Raw genomic sequence first — 12,171 nt, 5'->3', positions numbered from 1 at the left:
TATATTGAAAATGAAGATTCTGATTGGGCCAGTTTGGGATGGGGCTCAAGACTCTGCCTTCTTCACAAACTCCCAGGTGATTCTGCTTCTACCAGTCTCTGGACCACATCCAGAGATCTGGATGTAGGATCTCACCACACGTTGAGCAGCTATGCAGACACTTACAGTCAAGTTCCTTGATGGGTTGTCTCCACCATTAGACCAGATCTTAACATTGGGGCTCTGCCTTCCCACTAGCTTTACTATCCTTTCTCCAAAGCATCCCAGTTTAATGCTTTATATGGTAAAATATTAGTGTAAGTGAGTTAGAACAGGCTTGAGCAGGGAAGACAGGCTTGGGCTGAATTGAAAACCTAATTCACAAGCTACTATTCTATAATCCTTCCTTGGAGTCCGAATTAGTGACATTTTTAAGGAGCAGGCAGAAAGCAAAACAAACTAAGTGGACTGGGATTACTATTTAGGTTGCCCTGCAGGAAAGAGAAATCAGTGGGGTTGGAAAGACACAGGAAAAGTGACAGTATTATCCAGTAGAATAGACTACAGGTATTCAAATAGAAACCGGTTGTTGGGGGTGTGTCTTGTTTACAGACACATTTTTTCAGGTCCAGGGGACAGGAAGACCTTGGCTGTTGGATCACGGCTGTTGGCAGCTCACCAGTGTCTCCACCATGTTGGACTTATTGTTGCGCAGTGTTTTCACGATGTGGAACACATCGATGATGTTCTGCTGTTGGATCATCTCGCACACACTGCAGATGGCACAGAAGGTTCCGCTGCGGCCGCCTCCGTTTCTAAACACAGAGTGAACGGATGAGCCAAATCCCCAGGACCCCCTACTCATGTTGATCCTAAAGCTGCATCGTGGGAGCCAGTAGTAACTGTCCTAGCAGCTGTGTGAGCAGACAACCATAAAAACTTGAGTTGAGTCACAGGTTTTGGGTTAAATCCTACTGGGGCTCTGAATCCTCTTTGACCTTGTGAAAGGCACTTCTTGGTCTGTGTCCTGAGCTCCCCATTTATTTAATAAAGATGTTAGACTATGTGACCTTTGAGCATTTAGTTAGATTGATGTCTGTTTGGCTCTGTGAGCATTTTATAATCATTCTGGGACACTATTCTACATTCTCAGTGCAGGATGGTATTGTGTCTTTGTACATGTGGTACCTACATCCATGCTCAAAAGGATACTCAGTGTCTACCAGACAGCCACTGAAAACAATGCAAGTCACTAGGTAGTTTTATTACTATTTCTCTCTATCTTCTAATAAAGACAACAGTAGTTTTTGAGTCTTGGGATAGCTAGCCCCAACTTTGGGCTGTGGTCCTGGGACATTGGCTTGGTATATCTGAAACACCAGACTAATTTCATGGCTCTCCTTATAAATCTTATTTAAATAGGGTCCTACTGGTCTTGGGAATAGGGACTGAGCATTCTTGGAATGGCCATCCTCAGTTGCTCCTTCTTTCTGAAGCTCCATAAATTACCCTTATGGAAACAAGCCTCTTCAGGAACTTACCTGACTCTGAACTCCTGGGCGAGCTGCCAAAGGCAGCTAATGATTTCATGTAATGGTCTGTGTCTAAGGAACATCTGGGCAGAAACGAAGGCACTTAGTCAATCTCCCAGATGCTTCACCTACAGGAAACCTAACAACCAGATGTTTCAAATATTCAAAATCATCCTCCCTTAACTGGTGGGTGCCTGCATTTCAGTGACTGTCATGATGCCTGGGGGACCCCAAGCGTGTCCAGGTCTCTATTGGTAGGGTGACACACTTGTGCTGGTCACCTAGAGCAAGTGAGACATGGGTGAAAATAATCAAAAACCACAACCAACCAAAGAAACCACTCCTGCCCCCATAGACTAGGAAATAAAAACACTGGAGTGTAGGAAGCCTTCCCAGCAAGGAGGGTTTAGTATCTTTTGAAACAGAATCTAGGACCAAGAGGATGAAGGAAAAAAGATGCGTCATCTTAGGGCCTCATGGGAGTCCTGAGGAATGGACATTGTTCCGTGCTAATGAGGGGGCATCTAATGTGTTGGAAGAAACTGGAGGGAGCCAGGGTTGGAAAACAGTCTCTAGTCTCTGTGGTATTCAGTTAGAGACAGCTTGGCATGTCTGACATTGTCCATCACCCTGAGAAGATACACCACACAGTATCTTCCTGGAGTCCGTGCAGAACTCTATCCTTAGACAGAAGTTTCTACAAGTGGGAGCTTTTCAGTTCTGAGTGCGCACATGTGTATTTAACCTGCTCTAAGCTCTGACCTTCCTGACACATATGAACCACCTATCTGGAAGAAGGTGAACAATTAGCAACTTTGGAAAAGGCAACTCAATTCAGAGGCCAATAAAAGATAATTAATGTCTCCACTCACACCAGAAATAATTATTCTGACAAGAAGATAAAAGTGTGGTTCAGATGTTCTGCAATACAGGATTTTTTAAAAGAGGAAGGACTTTTAGTCGTTTCTCTCCAAAATGATGCTCTAACAAGTTGATGGCTGTAGATATCCTGCATACATCTCTTTTGGCTGCAGATTGTGTATTGGTCTGAACTCTTCATAGAACCCTGCCCCATGGTAGACTCTGTGACATGTGATCTTAAGGAATTGTACCTATGTATTTTCTGCTATGGCATTTGTAAATCTCTCTGTTGACAGATACATTATTCTCTTCTAAACGCTTCATGCTTGTGCACTACAGGCTCTACACATGATCTACTCCAACATATCCAAATGGACAGATGTGAAAACAAGGGTAACATAATTAAGTACTTTTTTTTAATATTTGATGATGTAGTTGGCCAGCCACAATCTTCTAAGGATCTTGATCTCTACTTAGCAGAATGTAATGGGGCCCATTGTACTGAGCTGTACCCATCCCAAAACAGGAAGCAAAAATCATACCAGTGGCTAGTCTTAAGTTCACTGCACCTCTTGTGGGACACAAATTTCAGGGCTTTGAAAAAAATCTATCTACTGGAGTAGGGTCTTCCTCTCGGGCTCTCTGAGTCCCTATTCCTACTAAGCACAAGGTAAGAGATATCCCAGGAGGCTGACACAGTGAGCAAGTCCAAGTTGTCCTCACACTGTCCAAGAGGTCCTCATCCTGCATGCCCTTCATCCTCCCTCTTCTTAGATGCAGTGTGGGACAGCAGGCAGTACACCAGCTCGCAGTCTGGAGAATTCAAACTGAGTTCCTCTTGCTCTCTTCCCTTACCCATCCATGCTTTTAGTTTGCTTACTGCAAAGTGATCATATCTGCCTCGCGGACAGGATGAGGTGGGTCATTTTAAATGCCAGACTTAAACTAAGCTAATACAGTACCATCCTTTTTCTTCTCCTTGAGGAAATAACACAAGGGGGCTCCGGTCCGTGGGATGCACTTTATTCCAAGCTTTCTTGTACCTAGTTGGATGGTGCACACACCTCCTTTTAGACAGTGGAACTCACTTCTGTACTGGGAGCACTGGGAAGGGAACTGCCTACCGTATTTTGCTTTAGCAATATGTCATACAACAATAGTTTAGAAAAACTGGCACCTCAGTTTATTAAAGGACTCTAATTCCTTTGAATGTATCACCAATTATAAAGGATGTTGATATGATGCCTAGGACTGGCATATGCAACCAGAAACACTTTCCAATAATCTGTCACCCATCCGCTACACTGCTCTGGAGACATCTCTGTGGTACTCACAGGCAGTGGACCACAGTGCGTCCTTCTCTCCCATCGTACTGCTCCTGCCACTTCTCCAGCCGTCGGACCACTTTGAGCAGAGAGCGCTTGGAAGGGGGTGTGTCCCGGTATGCAGGCCAGCCAATATACTGGAGGTGCTGGACGATACGGTAACCATCCTGTGGCTGAGAATAAGCATTGTTTAGGGCTATTCTGCTGGGGATATCTGGGGATACAAGCCTTTCAGATTCCCTGGGGGCTGTAATAGAGTAGAAATCATACAGAGTTGGGGCCTTAGCTGTGCCATTATGGGCACGGAGTGTCTTTATACCTAATGTCATTCCCTTGTGCATGCTGCTTAAATTCTCCACACCTTGAAAAGTCCTGCCATTCTTCAAACACCGTTCAGATGTTACTTTCTTTAGGAACACTTTTCTTGTTCTGTCAAGTAGAATTCTTTCTCTTTGAAGGTCATTAGTTGGAGCATAGCTTATTTCTATTTGGTAGTAAACTGAGAACAGAGACCAAGTATCGTCTCTCTGAGCTCTCAGTAAAGAGCAAGAGTAGTTAGCCATTGTTTCACAGATTTTTAATGGGCCCCTCCAACCCAGGACTCAAACAGTAACTATCCCTTCATAAGCAACTAACTGTGGTCCATGTCAATGTTCGTAGGAACTGGTCCAAAGCTCCTAAGATCCAAACGAAGGGTACCAGTGCAGTGTGCCAGAGTGGGGAAGAACGAATGTCTGGGAAGTTTTGTCTACATGGCTGCTAGAGTGTCAGGAAATAGGCAGCTGGCAGGCTGGATGCCGCTCTGAACATCTATCTGTGCTAGAGTCATTGCTGGGTCTGGAGTCGGAATCAGCACAGACATCACTTCCCTAAGGAAGAGCTTATCAGGAGGGAGGAACAGACTCTTGGCTGGCTCAGTGGGATCCTCTCCCAGCAGCCTCCATCTGTTCTGCAAAGAAGGGGAATTGGGAGCCATGGCGGCTCGGTACTCACCCGAGCCATGTTACAGATACGGAAGATTCTGTGGATGATGTCCTCATCAATGTCTGCGGAGACGAACTCCACCTGGATGGGACCATAACACCCGGAGGTCTTCTCAGGCCAGTATTGCATACAAAGCTGCAGGAAACCAAACCAAACCAAACCAAACCAAACCAAACCAAACCAAACCAAACCAAACAGAAAACAAAACAAAGAAACAAACAAAAAAACCAGAGGTCATAGGAGGCCAAGGTCAAAAAAGGGGGCACATAAGTGTTCTTTGTCACTGAGCCTTTATTGTGAGCGGACGTGGCCAGAAAGGTTCAGTCTTAAGAAGCAAACTGTATGTAGCTTCCCTATTGAAGTTTAGGTCCAACTTCTTTGGTTCTAAAATGCGGAAGCTGTGAATGAAGCCAGGCGGGGGGGAGGCTTAAAAATATTTTCTGTGCTGACTTCAAATTATTTCTTATTTTGCAGGACCTCAGTCTTTTCAATTGTGAAATGGGGAGAACAGTAATCTGGACCCCAGTTTTTTTTTTTTTTGTTTTGTTTTTTAACCTGTGAAGTAGGGAGAACAGCATCTACCTGTAAAGCTGTGGTAGGGTTTTAGTAGCTCCAAGTAAAGGGCAGGCATAATCTGGCTTTTATTATGCCAACCATTTTCAATTCCAGAAAAGTCTACAGTGACTGTTCACAGTCTTACTCAGACTGATTGTTTAAAAAAGTACAGATTTGGGCATCTGACAGTCTTAGCTCCAAGCCCAGGCTCCAATGCTTATGAGTTTTGTCACTCAGATCTCTGCTCTCAGGTGCTAATTGAGGATAAGTGTGTCTCCTTCATACCATGAAAAAGAGCATTTACTTGGCACCAAGAGAGCTTGCTGTCTTCCCAGAGCTCCTAGAATTGGGAATTATACACATAGCTGAGAGCCAGAGCCATGGTCACCCCTCACTCTAAGAGAATGGCTCTCAGCTAGAGGCCATTTGTTCCCGTCTCCCAAAGTCCGGAGCCAGTTTTGATCATCACAGCTATGAGAACAGGCTAGGATGCAGCTAGACATACCATAATATTCAGAATACTTCTTGAGAATACTGTCAGTCCAATGCAGTACTGCAGAGGCTAAGGAACCCGGGTGTGAGACCCTAGGTGGCCTTTTGGTTAAGTGTGTCATGAAAGAGGGTGGGTCTGGTACTCTTCTGTGACTATTGATTTGTTGGGTGGCTTTAGTGTGGGTGTCTGTGGAGAGGCAACACGGGTTCCTTCAAATTTCTGGTCTCTGAGAAGCATGGACATGCCCCCTGCCTATCCAGTGTGGTGGTCTCCTCTGAGGCAGGGTTCTCCTGGGAAAGAAAAATTGCTCTCTCTCTCTCTCCCTCTCTCTCTCTCTCTCGTTGATGGTACTGAACTGACGATTCACCCTGGGGAGTCACATGACATGATGATTTTTGTTCTCTCCTCCCTCAAGAACGGGAATGATGAAGAAAGAACCAGAGGTAGGGTATGTGAAAGGGGAACATCATATCCTTGCCTTCTTCCCTGTGGAGACCCAAAGGTCTCCTTTAGGGACACCATCATTTAACTTATCTGTGGTTGGTAGACTATGACCTAACAGCCATAGGAAATGGTTTTATAAATAAAGTTTTATCGACATGCATTTGTTAACCTGTTCTTGAACTGTCTATGACCGCTGCCACGCAGTGCTGCAGGTACAGAATAGAGTAGTTTAGACAAAGACCTACAATATTTTCCCTGTAGCCGTTCATACCAATCTTTGCCATCCCTTTCTCTCTTAGGGTTTTTTTTTTTGATAAAGGAGATAATTCATGAAAATCACTTAGTACTGTACCAGCTGTGAAATGAATACCTACTTGATATTGCCGGTAATTATTGCATTTATAATTCAATGGTATAGTTACTGCCACAGAATGATCACTATCATTCACATATTCCTTGGCTTATGATGGGGCTGCATCCCCATTAATGCACCATTGGTTGATGACATCATAATGTGGAGAATGAATTTAGAACTGGGAATGTAGATCACAGCCTCACATGCACAAGGCCCTATGTTTAATACCTAGCACTGCAAAAAATATACTCAGTACACAGAACCTTTAGACTATTTCAGTTTTGTAATGAAGTACTGCGCACTGTTAAGGATTAGTGGTTTCTCTGCAGGATGCTGTGTGTCTCAGATCTCTAGCTTGCCGCCAGTACCTAACCGTCACCAGAGAGTATTGTCTATCATTGGTCCAAGGAAGACACCCAAATCAAAATTTATATAGCTTCTATCAAATTTATATCATTTACACAACATTGTAAAGTCAAAATTCTCAAGCTGAATGTCCTGTTATAAGCTGGGAGTCATTCTGCACTTAGACATGAAGAATGTTCCTTCTTACTGCCCCTCTCGAGTAGCAAAGGCATGCAAGGTGACGTTGCATAAGGCATTGGTCCTCCGCTTGCCCAGCCTCTCCACTGGGGGTTAATCCAGTATATGGAGAGAGGAGATGTGAGTGTAGGGGTGGGGGAGGAGAGATGGTCGCAGGGGCCTCTGCAGCTGGACAGCCTGCTGCTGCGGAGTTGTGCAGTAATGACAAATCCGCAATTTGAACTTCATTTCTCTTTGCCACTGGCTCTTCTGCCTTGCAACCTTCACAGTAATGAGGGACTGGTACCGATAAGTCTGTGGTTGGCCAGAGAAACTGGAATTAATCAGAACTTCCCATTTAAAAAAAATAATTGCCTTTATTGTCTGCATTGAATTTAGCCTTGCCAGAATTCGGCTGTGATCCTGACATGAGGAGCATGGATTTGAGGCACTTGGGAGAGCCTATTACCCCCAATATTTTTAGCCTGAGGAGAATGTGGAATGATTTGTCTCTTTTAATAAGATTTCCAGACCAATTTCTCAAGCTAATAGGTTCTACTATGCCTCAAACAAGAGTCCTATATTTTAGGATACTTCTCCGCATTTGATTTTCCAGGTCACTCTCCCATAATGCCCAGAGGGCTGGAGAAGGTTGCAGGGTCCTTCTAATCCTAAATCGCTGCCATCTTTTCACTTCGGTTCCCTAATTTGTGAGACCGCAGCAGCAGCAGTGGGTGACATCGGCTGGGCGATGTGTGGGCAGATGTGCGTTTGGGCTGCCAGAGATCATCAGGGTCTCCTCACAGCCCAGCATGCTTTCTATAATCTAGAAACAGGAAACAGGAGACAGAAATGTAGGGACGTCAAGCACTCTATTCGCAGCGACTCTTTTGGACTTGAACACGATTTTCATCAGCACAGTCTTTTCTCTGATTGTCTTGAGACTATCTTTGTGTCCGAATGCCTGGTTCCAATGGAGTGGAAGCTTCCATTTTGGCTTGAGTATGAAGCACAGAAAAAGGAGGGAAATAAACGCATTGGAGTTTCCAATTGAAGTATCTTCTATTTCTTTCTTTTAATTTTTACTTATTACTATTACTATACATGTATATGTTTAGTGTGTGTGTGTGTGTGTGTGTGTGTGTGTGTGTGTGTGTGCACATGCTGCTTGCCTTTGGAGTTCAGAAGACAACTTTCAGGGGTCCGTTTCACCGTTCCACTCTTGCGCTGTGTCCACTGCGGGTTCTGGAGGTTGAATTTAGGTTGTCATGCAGTGTCGCCAGCCAGTTCTCCACTGAGCTATCTCACCGGGTCCCATTTCCGTGGTTTTGTTTTTATTTCCTTTCCATTACTTTCTTTTCTTCCTTTCTTCTTTGGTTTTACTATTTAAAAATGTATTTTTCATTCTCCTTTTCCTTCTCAAGGCTATGTTTTTTTTTTTTTTTGTTTTTTTGTTTTATTTTTTAAAGCGGCGAAAGAAGAAAGACAAATACTACATTCCCTCATGTGCAGCTCACACCAAGTTCCGCAAGTGTGTGGTCATGTGGGCCAGTGCAGTAAGAGGTCAGGAGACTGGAAAGCGTCCAGAAGAAGAGAAAGGGGCTTTAAGGAGGCAGAGTGAGGAGGGTAACACAACACAGGTGACAAAGGAGAATACTGGGACAGAAAGGTACAAACGGGGGAAGGAGACGGGAAGTTTGGGGGCTGGAGAAGCCCAGGGGCATCAAGGAAAACTAAGTTCGTGTGAAAACGCTAGAAACCCGTTACTTTGTATGTTAATGTAACAAGAACAACAAGTGAAGCAACAGGTTTCCTTGCAGTATTTTCAGACATAACTTGTTTTTGTTAAGCCTCCTCTTTCTCCACTCTTCTCCCCACCTCCCTGTTCCCTCTTGTGTCTTCCCATCCCCTCAGCCCCCTTTCTTCACACCACAGGGATTCCATTACTTCTCAGTCTGCTTCAGAGCCCCTCTCCCTGTGGTCCCTTCCTAGGTTCATTACCTATAATCTACATTTACATTAGCAGAGATAAAAATTAAAAACTGGGAGCCGGGCAATGGTGGCACATGCCTTTAATCTCAGCACTTAGGAGGCAGAGGCAGGCGGATCTCTGTGAGTTCAAGGCCAGCCTGGTCTACAATAGCTAGTTCCAGGACAGGCTCTAAAAAGCTACAGAGAAACCCTGTCTCGAAAAACAAAACCAAACAAAAAATAAAAATAAAAGCTAGGGTTTTATTTTTAATACTTTTTCTCTTGGTAACTTGTCCAGGACTCTTAATTCATCCAGTTGATTATAAGGGATGTGTGCATTTTAATGTCTCTTTGCACAGAGATGTGTCCAGAGAGAAGGCAACATTAGGCAACATAACTTAAGATGGGATGAATAAAGGAAAAGCTTTTTTATTTTTCTTTTAGTTTTAGTGTTTTTGAAAATTAATCTTTGGGATTAATATCCAAAAGCTTGTCTTTATTGCAAAAATTCCAGAAGAGTCAGCTTGGGGAGCTGTAGAGACAGGCGTCATTATGGACAGGGGAAGTAATCACTTTGCGTATAGGGTTTTATTGAGAGCGACTTAGAAAATTAAAGAGGCTTTTCTCTTTGTAGGGAAATGAATGCAGTGGGGGTTCATCTGACGCACCTATTTCTTTTAGTTTTTGTTTATTATTAGTAGTATGTGTGCATATGTTGAGTGTGTGTGTGGTGTGTGTGTATGTGTGTGTGTGTACAAACACGTCACCTGCCTGTGGAGTTCAGAGGACAATAGTGAGACTTGTGGGGTTTTCTTGAGAGGGACCTGGAAAGTCAAAGAGGAAGAAGCAGGGAAAGGTAGAAGATGATGTAATATGTCATGTGGCCCCCCCCTCAGGCCTCCGAATTATTCCGTTTCTCATAGCGTGTACCAAGCTCTGGGTTTATGGATTTCTTGTGGAAACACAAGGGGAACTGAAGTTTGCTTGTAAGTGACATGGGGGTGGAACAGAGCACGTGTGTGGGCAGAAGAACCAGACCAAGACATGCATGTGCATGTGCCCGTGCTGCTTATAACTTTTATGGGGTTCTGATAGTTTAAGATCCTAAAAGTACATAGACTCCAAGAATCCTGCTTGGTCCTCTGAAACCTGAAATCTTGAAGATGGAATTGATCTTGAAGCTACACTTACACCCAATATGACCTGGATATTTTGTAGTTTAGATGAAAATATTGACAATGTCTGATGTGGAATTCCCCTCGGTATGTTGTTGACAATGTCTGATGTGGAATTCCCCTCTGTACGCTGTGAACACCATTGGTTAATAAAGAAACTGTCTTGGCCCGTGATAGGGCAAAAGAATAGAGCTAAGCAGGGAATACTAAACTGAATGCTGGAAGAAGGAAGGCAGAGCGAGGAGAAGCCATGTAGCCCCGCCAGAGACAGGCACCAGATGGAACTTTACCCAGTAAGCCACAGCCAAGTGACAATACTCAGATAAAAATGGATTAAATTAAAATGTAAAAGTTAGCCAATAAGAAGCTAGATATAATGGGCCAAGCAGTGATTTAATTAATACAGTTTCTGTATGGTTATTTGGGGTCTGAGCTGCTGGGCAGTTGGGAAACAAACAAGTATCCTCCTACTACAAATGCCTACCTTAAAAAAGGTTTGTGAAGATGGGCTTAGCTAATGAGGAGCTTGCCATGTAAGTATGAGGATCTGAGTTCGAATCCCTAGCAGTTGCAGAAAAGCTCTATGGTGATGTAATCTTTGTACCAGGGAAGTAGATACAGGAGGATTCCTGAAGCTTGATAGTTAGTCTTGCTAAACTGGTGAGCCTTAGGTTTACTGAGAGTCCATCTCAAAACAAACAAACAAACAAACAAACAAACAAACAAACCCAACGAGGTGGAGAAATGTAGAGAAAGGCATTCAGCATTAACCTCTGACCTCTCTATGCACATGTACGTGTCCACACACCTATATTCTCCCAGATATGTTGATTAGAAGTCTGTAGTTTGGACCAGCTGTTCTTCCCTGCCTCCTCTCCTTTCCCTATCAGCCTAGGAAGGGTAGAGCTGCCAGAAGGGAGGGCCTCACGAGGGAGGGCCCATGATTGTGCCCAGGAGAGAAGCCAGCCTCATTGCCACTGATGATTTAGAAATGCTCACACTTCTTCCTGGGGAGCAGAGGAGCTTCTGTTGTCTCTTGTCAAAATGAGTTAAACCGAGCAAAAGTCAATCAGCCTTTGTAGACAGTGCGGAAACAGCTGCTCTACACTTTTCCACCTGAGCTCCATGGCCGTTCAGGCCAGGGAAAGATGTCCTTTGGGAGGGGGGAGGGCGCAAGTTCAGGCGTGGAATGCGACAAGTGCAGAGGCAGCCTCCTGCGTTAAACATCTTTTTCTTGTTGATGGAATCTGAATGCTTGTTAGTCTAGTCACTGGAATAGTAAACAGGCCCTGGTGAGTTGAATGAAAGGAAGCAGATGGGCCTATTTTTGGAAAAAAAGTTTTAAAAGTATATTTCAGGGCATCTTAGCTATACCTTTTGTTAAATAAAAAATCTTTGATAAGTAGGAAAAGGCAGGTAATATCAGAAATGAATGACGCTAGATAGCATGGTCCCGTGATCCTCTGGGTTGGGAGTGGAGAAAGGATCAACCCTGGGCCACCTAACAGTGAATTATGCAGAATTTAAGTGGAGAAATATAACAGAGTCACCTGAGTTGGTGTTAGAATTCTGGGCCATGATTACAATATTCCTTTAAATAGATTCTGTAAGATTATGTAAACAGCTTTGACACTGTGGCCAGTTATGGACAAGAGACTATGGGAGCAGGTGTGAAAGGTACAAGGGTCAGAGAAAGAAACATCTTAGGACTGTGATCGAAGGACATTTACACACCTCATCTCCCACAGCCCTGCATGTGAGAATGTAATTTCTACATGGCAGATGGAAACTTACTCCTATGGCAATAGGTGAATAATGGTGAACTTTCTCCTGGGTAGGAAAGATAGAGTTTAGGGCATTTCCTACAGGTGCATGATATGTGTGTGAGGCAGAGTCTGGGAAGGTTTTAAAGAGAAGTATTAAGGAGATAGGTAGATAGGTAGATAGATAGATAGATAGATAGGTAGGTAGGTAG

General features: G+C 43.9%; 1 protein-coding gene across 12 annotated transcripts in view; it reads right to left on the bottom strand.

Annotated features, from left to right (window-relative positions):
- The window catches only part of Ptprt (protein tyrosine phosphatase receptor type T), a 1,106,759-nt gene that overhangs the window by 7,575 nt on the left and 1,087,013 nt on the right, over positions 1-12,171 (bottom strand). For all 12 annotated transcript variants that reach the window (XM_085697063.2, XM_085697062.2, XM_085697064.2 and 9 more), the window contains 3 exons: positions 4,691-4,816; positions 3,707-3,870; positions 659-794 (listed from right to left, as the gene is read on the bottom strand). In XM_085697063.2, the coding sequence (XP_085553189.2) occupies positions 659-794; positions 3,707-3,870; positions 4,691-4,816 (426 nt within the window). The remainder of the gene's footprint in view (positions 1-658; positions 795-3,706; positions 3,871-4,690; positions 4,817-12,171) is intronic.

Source organism: Myodes glareolus, chromosome 10 (genome assembly GCF_982192425.1).
Source record: "Myodes glareolus chromosome 10, mMyoGla1.1, whole genome shotgun sequence".
In the NCBI taxonomy this organism is placed as follows: domain Eukaryota; kingdom Metazoa; phylum Chordata; class Mammalia; order Rodentia; family Cricetidae; genus Myodes; species Myodes glareolus.
The sequence above is the reverse complement of the archived record's forward strand: the minus strand, read 5'-3'. Positions and strand labels throughout refer to the sequence as shown.